The sequence below is a fragment of the Toxoplasma gondii genome, chromosome V (genome assembly GCF_000006565.2).
Source record: "Toxoplasma gondii ME49 chromosome V, whole genome shotgun sequence".
Taxonomy (NCBI): domain Eukaryota; phylum Apicomplexa; class Conoidasida; order Eucoccidiorida; family Sarcocystidae; genus Toxoplasma; species Toxoplasma gondii.
The window spans coordinates 773227-791623 of NC_031472.1; the positions used below are offsets into that span (position 1 = coordinate 773227).

Sequence of the window (18397 nt, forward strand, 5' to 3'; positions counted from 1 at the left end):
GGAGTTGTGGCTCTTGGCACACACTGTAGAGATGCGTCAGTCTGAGGCAGAGGCCGCAAGCGCGAACGACAAGTGATGAGGGGGAAGTATTTGTTCGACAGGTTGAGCGAGAGAAGGCGACAATCGGGGACCCAGAGACAGCAGAAGAGGCTTTAAGAGAGACAGAGAGAGGAGACACCCAGAGCGTTTCACTTCTTTGCGATCACTGTTTTCTTCACCCGCACGGTCTGTCTCCTTAGACTCCTTTTTCTGTGTCTTGTCTCTGAGTTCCGTGATTCTCTTTCTCGTGCATTCTCTCTCTTTCTTTTTTCTCTCTGCCCTCGCTCTTCTGTTCTCCTTCTCTCTTTCTCTCTCTTCTTCCTTCTCTTCTTCCCTTTCTTCTCTCCCATTTCTTCGCTTGTCTTTTCCGGTTTCTTCAGTCATGGAGGCCTACGCGCGTAACGTCCGCTTTTGCTTGATTTGCAACTTCGTCAACAAAATTACTCCCGCCATTCAGTCGAGATGCACCGGGTGAGGAAGCCTAGTGAGCCACCCTGTTTCCTTTGTGAAGCCGCTGGCCGAGCCACAGACGCAGGCGAGGAGAACTCAAGCGCGAAGTTCTTCAAAGCAGATAAATCCTGGACGGTGCGAGAAAAAACTGCGGGTCATACGCAACGGAGAGCACAGAATCTGTTCGTTTCGCTCGCGAGAGAGACAGAGAAGAGAAAAACATGGGAGGAGAGAGGAAACAGAGGAGCGCCGCGACTCTGACCGAAGGAACACAGAAGCATGAAAGAGAGCAGAAAGAAAAAATTGAACAAGAGAGCCGTCATTTTTTTCAGCTGTCTCACGCAGTCCAGTCCAGTTCATCACTCTCAGCGAACGTGGTTGTGTGTATCTCAGAATTCTGGAAATGCTTTTAAGTCCCGAATTTGTCAAGAGGGCACGATGAGCGAGAAGAAGCAAGACGCAAACAGAGACACCAAGATAGAGACAAAGATGAAAAATGACGATGAAAAACGAGAAAAAATGCCTCGGCCTTCTCGATACGCTCTTGGTGGCGACATGTCCAAGAGAAGGGTTTCTGAAGGTTTCGAAAATTTTATTTTATTTCTGTCTCTCCCGTGGTTCGCGCCTTTCTTGAACAAATGTGTCTGGTCTCTGTAGGTTTCGCTTCACACCTGTCTCCTCTGCATCCGTAAGCCCTCAGAAACACCGAGGTCGCGCATGCAGTTTTCTATCGTTTTCAGCTGTTTTTTGCTTTCAGCGTCGCTTTTCGGAAGCGTGATGCGTTTTTCTTCTTCTCGTACTCGACATAAAGTCATGACCGGTCGTCTCGTTTCGCTCTTGTCTTCCTCGATCTCTCACAAGAGAACTATCGTTCCTTCGCCAGTCGTTGCAGTGCCTCTGCAGTGTTTTTTGCGTCCATTCCCAGCTGCCTACCTGATTCTCTGTCTCTCTCGATATATTTCACATTCCTATATATTTCGCATTCATCTACTTATCTATCTCTTTCTATCTATCGGTCTACATATATATATATATATATGGATAGATAATTTGGTGTATATATGATATATGTATACACTTATACAGTCACGTCTACATATATGTGGACATTTAGGTATAGACATTCAGGTAAAGACAGTTAAGTATGCGCCAGCTGTATAGTCACGTTTGAGTGAGTGGATGTGCTGTCTGCTGAGTGTTTCTCTCGTATCAATTGCAGTTTCTTCGTTTTCCTCGCGACGCGTCCATGCGTTGAGTTGAGCAAATTGTCTTCGTTCATGTTTTCTGCATCTTTTTTTTTCTGCACTGCACGGAGTCTCTCTTTTTCGAGCGTCCTCTCTGTTCCTTTTCAGCTAAAAACAAAAGCCGCACAGATTGTCCAGGACGAAAAGTAAGTCAAGTCCTTCTTCTCCTGGGACTTCTTCGGACTTTCTTTCTCTCTCTCTTCTTTTCTGTCTTCTTTCTGCCACTGCTTCACTCGGGCGTTCTTCTTGCGCCTTGCCTGCTCGCTGCTCTTCGTTCTTCATGTTCATCTTCTCTACGTTTTCGATAGTTCGTCGACCTCTTTTCTCGGCGTGTGGTTTGCTCTGCGTCGTCCGTCTCTGCGCCTTCTCGCCTCTTCTCCTTCTTCTCTGCATGCCCTCCCGTGTCTCTGTCTCGCATGTCTGCGCAGAATGAAGCTGAGCGACGACGGCTTGGATGCGCTGGTCAAAATCGGTGAGAAACCTCGATGTCTCTTTCCGTCGAGCTCCAGAGTCTCTACACTGTCCTACCGGGTCGGTTGCCAGTGCCATAGCAAAGCGTCATGAGGTGACGTCCAGGCTTAGATACGCACAAGTTGGGCGAGCGACAGATTGAAGACGACGCCTTTGAGCATCGCAAGGATCTTTGTCGAGTGAAACGCAGCTGCTTGAGGAGAAAAAACGTACAAACGAACCGAACGCGAATGTCCTCTGAGCTTCCAACGCCTCTACACACAAAATCAGAGATACATCTACATGTAGGTGTGTGTACCTACAAGTACACATCAACGTGACTAGATATACAGACACCCGTTCTGACATATATATATATATAAATATAATATGTAATATATGATATTATATATATATATATATATATATATATATGTATGCATACGAAGCTAGAATGTATGCACTTCTGTACAGGCGTCTCGGTGTAGTCGTGAGAAGCAGATTCGCGTGGTTTCTCTTTCTCTCTCTTTTCCCTCAAGCTTCCTTTTTCCTCTGTTTGTCGGTGTCCTTCACATGTTCTCTCTGTTCTTTGTCTCTGTTTTCTTGCAGCTCGTGGAGACATGCGTCGCCTCCTCAACTGCATGCAGGTGAGGACGTACCTTCGACCTCGAACGGACGTTTTTTCTTTTCTCGTCGTCACGAATTGTCTTTCTTTCAAACGTTTGAGACTGAGAAGCTTCGTGAGGTCCAGGTGGAGAACAGAGTTCTTGTTTGTGTTTCCCCATTTGCTCTGTTTATCTCTCTGTGTCTCCTCAAGTGTTCTTCGTTTCTTTATTGTTGCGCCTTTGCGTTCTTCTCCTTTGGTGTCTGTTTATCGCTTTGTCTCGTCTCGTTCCCCGGACTTCCCTCCGTTTTTTTTCTCCTTTTCCGTCTCCTTTCTCCTTTCGTCCCCGGTGCGTCGCCGTCTCTTCTTTTCCCCTCCCTTGTCTCTTTTTTCGATCTTCTCCCAGTTTTCTTGTCGAATTTCTTCGTATAGGCTTCACACCTGGCGCACCCGGGGGAGGAAGTCAACGCAGACATTGTGCACCGAACTCTGGGTCTGCCTCCGCCCTCAGAGGTCACGACGATGTTTGAGCGTCTCCTCGTTGCGGACTTCTTTGCATGCTGCAAAGGTAACTGTCGTCCGCGCATGCAGCAAATCTCGAAAAAAGAGGTGCCTGTCCACGCAGGCTTTCGCCGAAGAAACGCCACCGCAAAAGTGGAGCCACAGGGGTGTACAGATAACCGAAGGCGCCGCGATGCGAGCAAACAAGAAGTCGGACGGAAGAACGAAGTCAACAGTTAGACGACATCCCCTTCAAACGATAAAACAAACAAAGGAAACACCAAATCGCAGAGACCTTCACCAGGGGACGTGCCATTAATGCACAGCTGTGTTGATGTGGATACATATATATATATATATATATATATATATATATATATATCGAGACAGAACGATGGAGAGAGATGAATAGGTGAATATATGTATATATATATATAGAGAGAGAGAGAGAAAGAGAGTGTACTCACTGATACGTCTACATACATTCAGTTGAATTGAAGAATGCCTGTAGAGTCAATTTCAGTGCTTTTCTGTCGTGTTCCGTTCATAAGGAGAGATGTCTATCCTCGTTGTCCTGCAGAGTTGGACGAACTCGTTACTGCAAAAGGCTACGCGATGCGGGACTGGGTCATCGGTAAGAAGAACAGTCGTCGAGAAATTTAAAAGTTGAAAATCTGATTAGATGTGATCCTAGCAAGATCACTCCATGAAACCGGAATCTACTCAAAATAAAGCGCAGAGAGAAGACAAGTCCACCTTTTTGAGTTACTCGCGAGTGACACTTTGAACCGAGTGGCGTTTTTGCAGTGCATGCGATCTTAGAATGCTAACCTTCCGCCGCTTTTCCATACGTAGGTGTACATGTCTATACGTCCAGCTGTGTATGCGCGTGTATTTGCGTACACGGATATGCAAGGATACATTTTTGTCTGTAAATTCTTTTGTTTGTCCATGTTTGTATATATATATATATATATACATATATATATACACACATATATATATATATATATATATATACATATATATATATATAGGTGACTGCACCTTTCCTGTTGTAATGACTGTAGAGGAAAGTAAGTAGACATCCATATACGACGTTTTTGATTTCATCGTGGCTTGCTTGTTGAAACATTTTGGGGTGTATTCAGCGTTTCACGAGAGAATCCTCCTCGTCGACTGGCCTGCCAACGTTTTGATCACCTTTGTCAGCCGGCTCGCCGACCTCGAGTAAGTTTTTCGTTTTTTTGTATTTTCTTTTAGCACTGCTTCCTTTTCCTCTTTTCTGTCACCAATTTACTCGCCGTTTTGCCTCTTTATCTTGTCCTGTGGCTGTTTCTGTCTTTCTCATCATCCCTTTTCTTCTCGTCCTCCTGCTCTCTCGAGCGCGAACGCTTGCGGGGAAACCTAACGATTCAAAGAACCGCATGCATTTCCTGAGTTCCTCGACCTGCGGCTCCTTGCGCTCTCCCTTGGATCTTGCGTCGTTTCCCTGCCTCCTTGTTTGGCGTTGTCCTTCGGTCTGGGCGATTTGCCGTCTTCCGTATCTCTCTCTCGCTGCATCTGGCTCATCTTCTGTCTTCACCTTCCCTGGATTCTGTATTTTCTTTGCTCCTTCCGCATCTCCGTTATGCAGGGAACGCCTCGCCACTGGCGCCTCGGAGGCAGTTCAGGTTCGTTCCTCTACTGCCTGTCTTCTCCGATCGGATTTGCCTCCTCTCTCTTTCAATGCATCGCTCTGTCCTTGTTGTCTTGAACCTTTTCTTCTCTCCTGGTCCACATCTCGCTACAGTCTCGTCTCTCGCTCATCTCCCATCTCTCGGTCCTCTTCTCAGTTTCGACTCCTCTTCTCACTGTCGTCAGCGCTCGCCATGCGATGACGGTAAAGTTCTTTCTCGTCCTTCATGTCTCCAGTGCCCCTGTTCTTTCTTAGAAGTAATGGCCAGTTGGTCAAAGACGTCGTTTCGAAGCGGATTCTCCCTCTCCTGTCTCCCCACTTAGGTGTGTGTACTGCACCCTGGAGTCTCGTTTGTGTTTCCTTTTCCTTTCAGATGCATGCAGTCGTCGCCGCCTTCTTCGAAGCTCGCGCCGGCCTCCAGGCAGCCGCTGCTGCGACGCCTCCAATTCCTTCGCAGTGAAAGACGCAATCTCGACTAGAAGTCGGAATCCTTTCTTTCTGTTTTTCTTTTTTTCCATACAAGCAAATACTCATGAAGAAAACAATTATTCGTCGCCTCACCAATGCAAATATATATATATATATATATATATATATATAAATACATTTGTATATGTGACTAAGAATATACATGTGGGTGATATGTCGTCGCCTACGTTTGCACGTGCATATGAGGACAAATACGTATACGTATATATATATATATATATATACATATAGGTATATATATGTATATATCTCTATTTGTGAGGCGATGAACTTTTTGGGTGCACGCGCGGGGAGTTGTGGAGCAGTGTCTGCTGAGACGAGAGAGAAAACCACGAGTGCTGAACTTGTCTGAAAACCGAGATTTTCTCGAAATTTGTTTTCCCGACTGCAAGCGGCTGCTTGTCTTCAACGCATCCAGTTCTGTCTCTCCCTGTATACAGATTCATATATCTGTAAATATGCGGAGAAAGAGAGATTCTAGACGTGTCTAGACAGGTGGATAGATGTTTGTCTTTGCCATGAGTTTTGGGGTCTAGGCTTTAGCTTAGCCGCGACAGCGTTTTGCAAACTTCGGCGACGATGCAAGTTTTTGAGTTGCCCAGAAGGTTGCTGCAGCTTTACGGAGATACAAGAGAGCAGACAAGGACACTGACATGTCGAGAAAAAGAGCAGACGGTCGCCTTCGTCTGGACTGAAGATCTCTTCTTCTTCACCTCGAAGCGCGAGTCACGTCGAAGTGAACTTTCGGCTGTATGCGGAAAGCCGGCGCAACTTTGCCGTCAGGCTGCACAACGGGCGCGTCGTTTGCGAATCTGCGCAGCGCAGAAGTCCACAGAACTCGCCTCTCTTCGGACAGATCTACCGCGCAGCGGTGCGATTCATGCAACACAAAAGAGCCGACACTATCGAACACGCCCTCCTAAACAGCACGGCGTACATACACACACATACATATTCATATATATATATATATATATATATTATATGGACGACATATATATATATATATATATGTGCATGTAGACGTGTAAGTTTATAGGAGGGAATCTGCGTGTTTGTGTACATTTGTGATTCATTGAATGCGTGCTGGAGGCGCCTGAATTTCAGGTCGGTTCTGCATCTGTTTGACCTGAGTGTTTAGCCGCGTGTAGGGCAACCGGAGGCTGCGGAAGGCGAAAGACCTCTCGATGCGTTGTTGTTTCTCACAAGACCTGTGAAGCTGGAGGAAGCAGCAAAGGTCCAGAGCGTCGAGGGCCGCCTCCCGCGCCTGTCATGTTTTTGAAGATGGAAAAAACGCACATCTGCTTACCCTAAAATCATATTCAGCGAGCCCCCGTTCCAGGCGAGGAAGCCTTGGAAATTTCCTTCGCCTCGGCGGCGAAGCATCGCCGTCAGAGAGAGGCTGGGGCGAACGGAGAAGCGGAGAACCTCCCGCAGAGAAACGCCGCCGAAGAGACGCGACTGGCGAAAACAGAACACCCGGAAACGCGCGCACAGAAGAGATGGAGAGGGAAGAGCACTGGAGGGAGAGCCAGCGCGTTGAAGAGACAGTCCAAAGAGAAGAGAGAGGAAAAGAGAAGAGAGAGGAAAAGAGAAGAGAGAGGAAAAGAGAAAAGAGAGGAAGAAGTCATCAACCAGAAGGACAGAAGCAGCTCATGTGACAGAGCAGATGTGCCTTGAAAACGAACGCATGCATCCACTCACGAAAGGCCCTTTGTGGAGGTGACTGCCTCCATTTTTCAGAAACCTTCTGACTCTGTTTTCCTCTCGCTCATCGCGCAGGATGCCTGCTTCGAAGAAAAAGTTCGCCACAAATGCCTCTCTCTGTCTCTTCTGCTCCGCCACTGTGCTTGGCTCTTCCACGGCTCCCTTGTCGCAAACCGCCAGGGAAATGCGGAGGGTGAATCCACACATCAGCAGAGTCGCTTCGTTGACTGTGGTGGAGGCATTTAAACAAACTCAAAGACTTACACGTGTACGTAGAACCGCCTAAACATGTAGAAGACAGAGACGCGACTCTACAAATGTACGAGAAGCTATGAAAACAAAGCGGCATTTCAACCTTCGCATGGAGTCCCGAATGGAAACGCGCATTTGGGCCGCACCGAGACTCCCCAGCGGCATGCGAAGGGGAAAACAGACGAAACATGAAACACTGGCAGTCTTTCAACAGTTCCGCAGCGGGTGTCTGTACACCCCAACATTCACTCTGTGTGCGAGAAGAGCTGCCTCCGTTCTTCCAGACCTGCTTTTTCGCGTCCTTCCAGGTCTGCTTTTTCGACGCACCTGAATTCGGATTTTCTCTGCCAGTGGGCTCGCAACGAATTCCTCTGTCAGCTGGCGGAGAGACGCCGTAAGTTTCCCCATGAGCGTCGCGTGCAGTTGCGCCAGTTCTTCCTCAAAGGCCGCACTGGCGGCCTCCCTCAGACGCCTCCCGACCTCGTTCGCAACTCTTTCTTCGTAAGAGTCGTCGCCTCTCTCCAGACCGCCCTGGTCGTTACTTGCGTCGACATCCTTCTCTTCATCTCTCCCACCAGACTCCCCATCAGCAGAAGAAGAGGAAGGAGCGGAGGCAAGAGAAGAGGGAGAAGAAATCTGGGATGGCACTGAGTCTCGAGAGAGGGTGACGAGAGAGCGCTGCAGTCTCGCACGCACCCAGGGGACACCCGCGAGTTGTTGGGTTAGCGATTTTTTTCGTTCTTGGAATGAGGAGAAGACGCGCTGAGAGACAGAGCAAATTGTCCTCTTGGCTCTCTCTGCAAGGCTTCCGACAGCAGGCAGCTGCCAGGCTCCCCGATCCGCCGGCGAATGACGGAACGAGAGTTCTTGTGAAGAGTTTTCGATCTTGGAGAGGCGAGGCGGGAGCAGCGACGCGGCTTCCCGCGCCAAATCCGACAAAAGCTGGAAACGGCAAGTCAGAAAGAGAAAAAGAGAAAAGAGAAAGTGCTCCACTCTCGCAGGCGCGAGTCTGACTGTATACCAGTACCGGTCGGCGTCGCCCAGTAGCCGCCAGTCGAGACGAGGACGGGGACGGCCTTTTCTTTCTCTTTGTTCTCTTCTAGTTTCGTTTCTCGAGGTATGCTTCGCAAATGCGCCTTCACAAATGACGGGCAGACACAACTGCGTTCAAGGTGGATGTACACCCCACGGGGGCACTCAAGGCCTTTTCCGGATTCGTCTTCCGATGCTTTCAAAGTCCTTTTTCATGGACGAGATATCCAGAAGAACGCTGGGAGTCGAGAGACTGTCGCTCCTCTCCGCAGGCTGTGTGTTCCCCTGCACGCTCGATTTTGAACCTGAGGCCTTTCCTCCTTCACAGCTGCTTGCCTTCGCAACGTCTACGCCCTTCCCGGTGGCACTGGTTCCCTGGTTCCGTCTTTCGAGGCCTCGGCTCTCTTCATCGATCCCAAGGCTTTCTCTGCACCCCACCTCGTCTCCTTGTCGCTGTGTCTCGCTTGTCACCAGTGTCTCTCTTGTCTGCATTGGGACCTACCGCTTCTGCGGCTTGCCGCATGCGTCTGCGCGCCGCCTCGGCTTCCTCAGCCTCCTCGTCCTCTCGCCGCCAGAGCGCTCGGACCGCCTCGCGCGGAGAAGGGAAGGCCTTGAGGGCGGTGAGCAGAGAGGCGCGCAGCTTCGTCCGACTCCGACGCTCGAGCAGCATCAACTGCCTGAAGACACCCCGGCAGGCACGTACCGGCAACTGCACGAGAGCCGAAAAAAAGAAGAGAGAAGAAGAAGAGAAAGAAGCGAAAGAGAGAGGACAAAGGAAATTAGTGTTCTCTCCTCGGAAGTGGAGACTTACTGGAGATAGAGATGACGAAGCTCGTCTTGAAGCAACGTCTGAAGCTCGCGCCGGGCGAGTTGTCGCGCTGGCGTTTGCTGAGGGCAGAACAGGCGCACCACGCTCTCGAGGAAAGCCGTAAGAGACACAGGAGGGAGGTCTCATCGTTCTCAACAGACGACGCAGCCTTCGTTCCTCTCTCTGTCCGTTTGTCTAGCGTTTCTTTCCTGTCTCTCGCATCGGTTCTTCTGTGCTTGTTCCCCTGCTTCCGCCTCGCTCCTTTGCTTCTTAAGTCCTACCACGGCGGCCAGGGTCGCGGCGTCGAACAGGGGCAGGAGCGTCTGGAGGATCTCCGAGCTCTCCTGTCCGAAGTGCGAAATGAGCTTTCCGTCGAGTTCCACGCGCTTTCTCCACTTTTGGAGAATCGGCTGCGCAGAACGAAAAGTTTGGCAAAAAACATTTGAAAAAAAATGAAACCTCCTTTGCCTCGCTTGCTGCACGGAACCGAACCACACACCTCTTCGCTGACGCTAAAGTGGGCCAGCACAAAATCTTTTCTTCTTGCTGCTTTGGAGATCCTGGTCATGGTGCAGTGCATCTTTTTGTTTTTCTTCAGTGTCTTGCCTCTTTCGTCTGCTCGAGGACGGACGTTTTTTCGCATGCATGATCTGCCTCTCTCCAAGTCTCCCTGCTTCCCTTCTTCACCTTCTTCTCATTCGCCGCCTGTCTCTCTTCTGCTTCCCGCTCCTCCTCAACTGGCTTCTCCTCTCGCATTCAGTTTGGCGTTTTCTCGTTGTGGCCTGCGCTCCCTCCCTGTCCGGTCAAGGTCCTTGGGTTTCATCCGTTTTCGAAAGCCGATTTCTTTTTCTCGACGGATCTTCGTCTTCCGTTCCGGCGCGTCCGGTGCCGGCCTCGACTCTCTCTTCGCTTTCTCGAGAGCCTTCTCCTCCCCCTATCCCCCTGTCTCCCTGTCTCCTCGCGCTCCATCTCCCTCACCATCTCTCTCTTAGTCTCTTTTCTTTTCTCCCTCTCGCAACCTTTTTCTCCCTTTCGCCGTCGTTTCTCCTCCTCACTCCCCTCCCTCTTCTTCCTGTCGTTCCTCTCCTTCTTGTGCCTGTCCTCTTGCTTTCCTCACCATCGCTTGAGTGAGGAGCTTCTGCTGCACTGCCCAGCAGAGCACCTCGGGCGCCACGAGCGAGGAAAACTGAAGCTCTTGAGGCAAGACCAGCCTCGCTGCGTCGCGGTCTTCCCGCTCTGCGTCAGCAGCGCTCGAGAATGGAAACAGTCTCTTGACAATCGCGTCTGCACAAAAGGCACAGAGGCGCAAGAGATCCGCCAAGGGTGGCTCTCTACGCTCGAAGCAGGTCCCTGGCAGATCTCTGAGGAACCAAGTTGAGAACGTTCACTCGGAGTCGAAAAGGCAAAGAAAAGATACGCAAAAACGGGAGAGGCAAGAGTCACAAACACAGTAAACACCAAAGAGAGAAGAAAGAACTCGACGGCGTTCTCTACTGCCCTGCTTCGGAGAACAGAGGCTCGCAAGTTGGTCCCTCCCCCCCACCTGTCAGAAGAAGAACTCTCGCTCTTTGTCTCCTCGAGCAAAAGGAGACGCAGAAGAAGATCGGCTTCTTTGGAGACGAACCCCACAGCGTTCTTGTGTATCCTTCCTCATCTGTCCGACTTCCACAAGACGCACTTCGCGTTCTTTTCTTCTCCCTTACCGGGCAGTGTGTCGTAGATCTGATCCCTGAAGCTTGTCCGCTCTTCCGCCCGTTTGTGGGGCCTTGGGTCGTCCCGGCTCTCGTTCTCCTGTCTCTCTCCGTCGTTCGCGGAGACTCTGTCTTCTCCGTGAGCTGCTCGCTCCTTCGCGTTCTTGCCGCCGACTTGCTCTGCCGCCTTCCCCTGCTCCTCTTCGATCCTCTTTGCTTCTCTCTCCACGAGCGTCGCCAGTCGCTCCTGGCGCGCCCTCACTGTCTGCTCATGCTTCCGTCGCGTCTCTTCAAGAAGAGAACGCAGCTCCTTCTCCGCAGCCAAGAAACGCCCAGACGCAGGAGTGGAGGCGCGGGAGGCAGGAGGGAGGGAGAGAACTACAGCAGAGAGAAGAGGCGAAGCAGCAGACGGAGCATCTGGAAACGCAGAAGAGAACGCAGCAAACAGAGCAAGAGCATGCAGTCCGGGGAAAAAGCGAGAGAGGGCATCTGCACACAGGAGACGACGCGACCAGCACGCTCGCTTGCGAGCAAGAAAGAGCAGACACAAAACCGAAGGAAAACCAGTCCTGCTTTTTCTCAAGCTCGTAGCCGTCGCCAGTGCGGCTTCTCTCACGAGGGGAACCTTTCCACCCGCAAAAAGAGCTGCACAAAACGTTTTCTCGCTGACTCGCAATTCCTTCCTGTCTTCTGCTCTCTCGGCGTCTTCAAGTTCTCCGCCCTCTCTCCGAATCCTTCCTCTCTCCGAATCCTTCCCCTCTCCGAATCCTTCCCCTCTCCGAATCCTTCCCCTCTCCGAATCCTTCCTCTCCGCCGCCAAAGTCTCCTTCCGGGGTTTCCTTCTTTCTCTGTTGCTTTTCAGGCTGCATGCATGACTGTGAGGCTGGACCTTCGTTCGATCCAGCCGACCGAGTAGTAGTTGCGGGACAGCGAGCAGCGGGAGCTCCTGGTGTGCAGAGAGCAACCGGACGCCGAGCTGGCCTCGAGGCCCTCTAGGAATCTGCAGGGCAAGACTGAGCGAGGACTTCCAACAGCGTCGCTTTGCACCCTTGCAAACGTCTTGGTCTATGCACCGCGACGTCCGCGAAGCAGAAAGGACCCCCGCAGAAGGGAGAGCGAAACGCGAACCGCCAGAGTGACACGAACGGGAAAAAGCAAGCAAGAAGCCGCCCAGAGGAAAACCGGCACTGGCGAGAAAAAGGATCGCGGACGACGCAAGAGACAGCCGGTTCCCTACCTGCGTGGGCTTTCTCGCCTTCGGTCTGCGTTTCTCGTTTCCTCGTCTCCTCTTTCGTCTCGCGAACTGCAACTGCTTCTTCAACCGCCCGCGTCACCGCCCGAGTCACCAGCGGTGTCCATCGCTCGTCAGGCGCGTCCTGCGAAGAGAAGCAGCGAGAGCGAGGAAAGAAAGGAGGCACATCGACCCCCCGACGTCGAGTCTGTCGCGACCCATTTTATGAGGGAAGACGAAACAGCGTCGTGGAGTTTCCATCCTTCTGGACTGGAATGAGAAAAAACAAGGACTCACGAGCTCGAATCACGAACGAGTGAACAGAGACGCGGAACTGTCTTCATCGAAGAGACCCTCAAGGAGCAGAGACGCCAGCGCCAAGCACCGGTTGTCCTGCCTGTCGATGCATGCGTAACGCAGCGGAGAAAGGGCAGAACGACACAGAACACAAGAAGCTCGAACGACGCAACGCGGGCGACGGCCAGACGCAGCGAAAGACGCACCTATCTGTAGGGACACCGGATTGGAAAGCGTAAGAAAGGAAAAAACAAAAGCCGAATCATCTGGACGCACCAAGAAACGCAGAATCGACTATATTCGTTTCCTGGTGCTCACCATCAAGATAACAACAAGACGAAACGACTCTCCAGCCGCCTCTTCTCGCCTTCCTCTTCTCTCTTCGAGGCCGCGCCCGAGACCTTTCAACATCACTGACACCTCCTCTGGGAGCTGTACATACAGCTCCCGCGTGTCTCTTACTCCACACATAGACTCCCCTTCTTTCTGTGCCGTTGTCTCGCAGAAATCCTCCACAGTCCGCCTTTCCCGCATCGCGAAAACGGAGTCGCAGCGCAGTTCTCCAGAGAAGAGAGGCAGAACTGCCATCGTCCCCACCCGTCCGAGGAGCCGCGCCCAACTACTTGCTTCCGCCGCCGTTCGGTCTCTCGCGAGAGCCGCGAGAACGACGTCTCTCTCAGTCTCCTCTTCGCGGGGGAAACCTCCTTTCTCTTCTTCTCCTCTTTTCCGAGATGGTCGTCCAGAGGCGAAGGCAGTGTCAGCGTAGTTGAGACGAAAAAGGACGGTGGGAGAGGAAGCCGGCAGATGTTCGAGAGAGGCGACGACGACACCTGGAAAAGGGAGCATGAAAGTCTTCAAAAACTTCAAACGTCTACAACGTTCGTGGAAGCACACCTCTCGCTACATGTACACGCAAATGTGCATGTGTATTATACATCTATACATTTCTGTATATATATATATATATATATATATATGCACCTGAATATGTATAGAGGAATGCATGCTCACCAATTTGAATGTACATAGACCTGTGTGTCGATCGATCGAGAATGAAGAGCGCAGAGAATGGCGGACCGCCTCTGTCATGAGACGCAAACGGAAAGAACTAAACATCTCTGCTCAACTCCTCATATATCTGAAAAACTCTCGACAACGACCTCTATGTGCGTCCACCTACAGATATACATACATAGAGATATATACTTCTAAATACATATGTGTATATAAAGTGTTCAATATGAAGGCATGTGCATGCGCATTGAATTCATTCTTGACGAGATTTTCGATCCGTTTTGCCTGTTGCATGCAGCGCTGCTTAGGACAGAAGTAGGACTGCGTTTGGGGAGACTCTGTTGACGCGCATGGAGCTCACTTTCTTCTCGTTCGCGGCCAAGTCTTTCTGCGTCTTGAGACGTCTCCTCTGCGTCGGCGGAACTCTCCTTGTCTCGACCCTGTCGCGGCCTCCCAAGAAGTTCTGAAACGGTTGCGTCCTTCTCCGGATGAGCGTCGCAAAATACTCCGACAACCATCGGCGAGAAGAACGGCGAGAGCGCCCTCTCTATTCGGAGCTCAGCGGTCTCCTTCTCTCCCTCCTCACCGACCTTCGCTTCCCGCTGCTGCACTGTCTCGTCTTCCGCGCCTCGAGCTGCGACCTTCTTCGTCGCCTGCTCGAGGCTCTCCACTGAAGTTCCTTCGGTCCGAGAGAGGCGAGAAGACACGGAGGGACGAAGAAAGGTCTGGAGAGTCCGAAGAACTTGTCTAGGCGAAGAGTGAAGCAGATCTGTCAACACCTGAAAAAAAGGAACCATACACAATTATATATATATATATATATAAGTGAACTGAAACATATATATATATATATATATATATATAAACATATGCGCATATATATATATATATATATATACATGAATATGTATAATAAAATATGTACAGAGATCTACATAAAAAACGTAACTACATGCATCTCTCCAACATGCTTTTCTAGTTGACCCTGCTCTGAACAAGATAAAAGTCTCTGTGTTAGCATGCAAAAGAAAAAATGGATCGATCCGCAGGTCTCCCTAGAGGCCTCACCATCGACGAATCGAAGAAGGGGGACAGAGTCAAGTGGTAGAGGGGCGATGTGCGAAAAACGAAACAACGAATCGAGAATCTGAGACTTTCCTGAATGTGAGACTTCAGTCGTTTATGCCGTGAACACGTCACAGTAGAAAAGATGTATTTGTGGCGTACAAAAACTTACATATTTTCTGTATACATATTCGTATGCATGGAGAAACACATACAATTACAGACAGAGCAACGCATGCATGCATATACATGTACTTGCATATAAATATATATATATATGTGTATATATTTATATATATTTATATAGATGCAGAGGCAAAAGCAAAGAGCAAGGTGAGGGAGATGAGTGAAAAGATATGTTTAGTGAGATGTACCTGTAGATAGAGGGGAAATGCGCATACGTGGACATGCACCGAAAAGCAGATAGAGGTCGCGGCAGCGTGTGACGCATAGAGAGACAGATGAAGACGTCGAATTACAGAGAGCGGTTTTCAGCTGTTTCGGTAGCGCTCTCTGTGTGCAAAAATCTGTATAGAGATCGACCGCCATATAGAGGTTGATAGAGAGAGAAACACATTGGCAGAAATGTAAAGACAGATACACATAGATGGATAAACAAATGACTATCGACAGCTACAGAGAGATGTACACATGGAGATAGCAAATGAAGACAACTGCACGTAGAATTACCAACGACCATCTGATTGCGAAACCGTGTTGCTTACGAGAGGAGCGTGAGAGGACTGGGTGGCGCCTCGGGAGAGCAGCGGAGAAAGAATCTGCCAAAGCACCGGGGACAGATGAGATCAGAAGTATTCCTGGCCTTGCTATAAAAAGACAACTGCATGCATCCCCCAAGCCGAACAGACAGAGACAGTGGAGGCGTTTGCGGAGGAGCTGCGCAGGCACACTTAAGAGAGGCGAGAGACCGCGCGCGAACGGTCTTCCTGTTTCGTTCTGTTTCCAATACGTTCTCACATCGATTTCACCAGGAAAAAACGAAACGCATGCGCGTCTTCCAGTGTGTCTGTCTGCAGGTCTCGTCACATCTCCACTCTAGCCTGGAAGAACTATACAGTCCGGTGCGTCTAGAACTCTTCTGTATTCGTATATCTTAAGAACTACGTGTATTACGTAGACACGGGGATGCTGATTCACTGGTGATGAAGCTCAACTCTCCTTCTGGACTTTTGCACCGCTGAGTGGGCCGCACGGTACGCAGAGGCGCCGGTGCTCATCTGCAGTTTCACCACAAAAAGGCGACGACTACAGACTTGCCAGCGCGGCATTGCCTCGCTCCCCCTCCTCCTCCCCAAGTCCAAACTCCACCGCTTGTAGAGGCGCGCTGGCTGCTCCCCAGCTGTACGTACAGCGTGAGAGGCGGGACGCTTGAGAGCATTTGCGGGAGGCAGCAGCGAATCGGAACCCAAGAGCAAGACGAGAGAAACAAGCGAGAGGAGAAAAAGCATCTTCTTTGTCGGAGTTAAGATGCAGTGCTTGAAGACGCCAGGGTATACGGAGGCTGTCGAGATCATCTTTGAGCCGTCTGTGTTCCCGATATACGCGAAACGCCTTTCTTCGAGGCGCGCCGTCTCGGCGGCTCCTGCGTGAGCGACGGCGGGGTCTCTTCCTTTCTGTTTCGCGTTTTCGCGGCGTCTGTGCGAGGCGCCCGAGTCGCAGAGACACGAGCCTCGTCTCGCCGCTTCTCTGTCTGTGCTGGAAACACGGACAGGACAAAGAAGCGCGAACGAAAACACCACGGCGAAGGAGCGACCCGAGAAGAAGTGGAAAGAGAAAAGGCGGAAGGAGACCCGAAGAAGGACGTTTCAGGAGATGGCAGAGAAGGGGAGACGCGGACTCGAGCTCCTATGCCGCCGTTCTCGACTCTGGAAAGGCTTGAAACACCCGCTTGTCCTGTCCGTACACTCGACGCGGGAAGTCTTCTTCTGTCTCCTAGGTACGGCGGCAGAACTCTCCTCCTTTGCGCCGTTCGACGATCTCTGAGGCGCGGGGAAGCGAGAGTTGAAGCTGGCCGCAAGGAGGTCTCCTGTTGTACATCACCCACCCGTCGCAAGAGGTCTGTTTGCGACTCTTTGGGGTGGCGCGCGTCTTTGCCAACGCATTTGCGGTTTCGAAAAAACGACTCGACGCTGCACAATTTGCTGGAGAACTCCTTTCAGGTGCGACTACACAGACGTATTTTTTAAGAGGTGAGAAAAAAAGTCTCGACGGGAACGTAAGCAGGGAGCAGGAGAACCGCCTGCGATCGACAAGCTCCTTCGAGGTGTACGTACACTCGACTTGAGACGGGTGTTTCCGTGGCGAAGAGCATCCAGGAGGAGGAAGAGCACAAAAACGATTTCATGAAAACCTCGAGAGATCCAGGAGAAAAAACGGAAGGCCTGACTGCGGGCCTCGCTGTTCAGAGCGGCATATGAGGAGACGGCTTGCGAAGATGGAAATCGCACCAAGAAGCGAGGGAGAAAGAAGCGAGGGAGAAAGAAGAGCGAAGAAGAAAGAGCGAAAAAGAGTGAATGTGAGGGAGACGGTTGAGAGCACGATGCAAAGGGCAGGAAGCAAATGAAGACAGAGGAGACGAAAGCAAGACAACGGCAGGCGGCGGGAGGCCCCAGAGCTGGACAACGCGCCGAGGAGGAAGACAGTAGAACGTTTATGAGAGGAAGAAGGAGAGCATGCGAAGAAATTGAGAACATGTAGGACTATTCGAGGATGAAAACTCACTGTTTCTTGACCTCCATGGCAACACACGAGAGTTCCCGGTCTCCCACTGGTGTTAACTGCATGCGTCACATGTCTTCCAAGAGGGAGGAGACGCACACACCTCGCGTTCTAGCGGGTTGACGCCTCGCGGAGATTTTCTTGCATTTTCGGAGATTATTCGAAACAGTTTCAAATAACTCTCCAGCAGGCATTTCATGTTGACTTTCTAAAACTAAAAAGGAAAACAAGGCTCAGTAAAGGTGAAAGGAAAACCCAGATCCAGGACGCAAAAATGCCTATACACGTGATGGTTGTCTTCGCTTTAGCGTTTTTTTCGCGTCTCCCGCGGTTCCTATGTTTGCTCTCACTCCCTGAAAGAGCGCGTAGAGTCTTCCATGTGTGAAAAAACGAAGACACGAGGAAGGAGACCGTCAAAGGAAGTCTCGTGAAACTTGTAGAGCGCGGATACACCTGGTGGCTCTTCAGACAGACGTTGGGGACTGGTTTGCCTCGTCTGCAATTTTTTCGAGGTGCAGAAGAGAGAGAGTTCAGCGTCAAGCGGTGTTGTCCGTTCCTCTTGAAGCCCGGAAGAAACGAACAAATCAAGGATCTCGCAACTGCACTGTTTTTCAAATGTATTCGAGGAAAATGTCTCCCCTTGTCGATGGATGTTTGCCCTCGTCGAAATCTGTTTACCCTTTTGTCGAAAGCGCCGCCTCATTCACGAGACGCGTTCTACCCATGTCAGGAAGAGAGAGAGGAGTCTGAACGAGCGCTTCAGTCGGGTGTACGTACACCCCACTGATGCAAACAGTTGAATGATCGTGCTTGTTTCTTGAAAAAAAATTCTCATCGTCAAGAGCGGATCGTGCCTGTCCTTTCTGGATTTCTCTGAATCCGGAAAACGGAGAGGACAACGGCGCAGATGTGTTTTTGCTGTCATTTTCTCGCTTCTAGCTATGATGGAGAGCTACATTCGAATAGCCGTGAAGGGACGGAGACGTGAGAGTATCTCGTCCAGATGTAGTCTAGCGTTGAGACGCACCCCAGATCATTTGGAGTGTGATGTACACCGCTCTCTGGACTGCTCGAGACGCACAGACCCGTAGAAGAGAGAAAGGAAG

General features: G+C 50.6%; 2 protein-coding genes across 2 annotated transcripts in view; one reads left to right on the forward strand and one right to left on the reverse strand.

The window, feature by feature from the left end:
* The window catches only part of TGME49_213000 (replication factor C, subunit 5, putative), a gene marked incomplete at both ends in the record, with an annotated part of 9145 nt that extends 3700 nt beyond the window's left edge, over positions 1-5445 (forward strand). Inside the window, 9 exons of the mRNA XM_018779585.1 lie at positions 420-510; positions 1147-1177; positions 1842-1879; positions 2162-2205; positions 2793-2830; positions 3220-3355; positions 3869-3922; positions 4440-4518; positions 5340-5445. Coding sequence (XP_018637869.1) covers positions 420-510; positions 1147-1177; positions 1842-1879; positions 2162-2205; positions 2793-2830; positions 3220-3355; positions 3869-3922; positions 4440-4518; positions 5340-5445 — 617 coding nt within the window. The remainder of the gene's footprint in view (positions 1-419; positions 511-1146; positions 1178-1841; positions 1880-2161; positions 2206-2792; positions 2831-3219; positions 3356-3868; positions 3923-4439; positions 4519-5339) is intronic.
* Positions 5446-5982: 537 nt separating this feature from the next.
* On the reverse strand, positions 5983-17340 carry TGME49_213010 (hypothetical protein). Its single transcript, XM_018779586.1, has 13 exons — positions 15923-17340; positions 15278-15331; positions 13849-14266; positions 12792-13303; positions 12183-12321; positions 10958-11362; positions 10372-10538; positions 9536-9664; positions 9258-9334; positions 8949-9123; positions 7742-8356; positions 6765-6916; positions 5983-6267 (listed from the first exon to the last, which is right to left on the reverse strand). The coding sequence occupies exons 1-13, from the start codon at positions 16085-16087 to the stop codon at positions 6165-6167; spliced, it is 3111 nt and encodes a 1036-aa protein (XP_018637870.1). The 5' UTR covers positions 16088-17340; the 3' UTR covers positions 5983-6164.
* Positions 17341-18397: the final 1057 nt, after the last annotated feature.

What these genes read in the sequence shown, in the direction of transcription:
- TGME49_213010 (XM_018779586.1), bottom strand. Translation starts at nt 16,087, where the DNA reads ATGATCTCGACAGCCTCCGTATACCCTGGCGTCTTCAAGCACTGCATC. An exon ending in AGGCGAGAAAGCCCACGCAG is followed by an intron (nt 11,363 to 12,182) that starts GTAGGGAACCGG and finishes CTGCGTTTCCAG; the next exon opens with ATGCTCCGTCTGCTGCTTCG. An exon ending in CCGCGACCCTGGCCGCCGTG is followed by an intron (nt 9,335 to 9,535) that starts GTAGGACTTAAG and finishes TTCTGCCCTCAG; the next exon opens with CAAACGCCAGCGCGACAACT.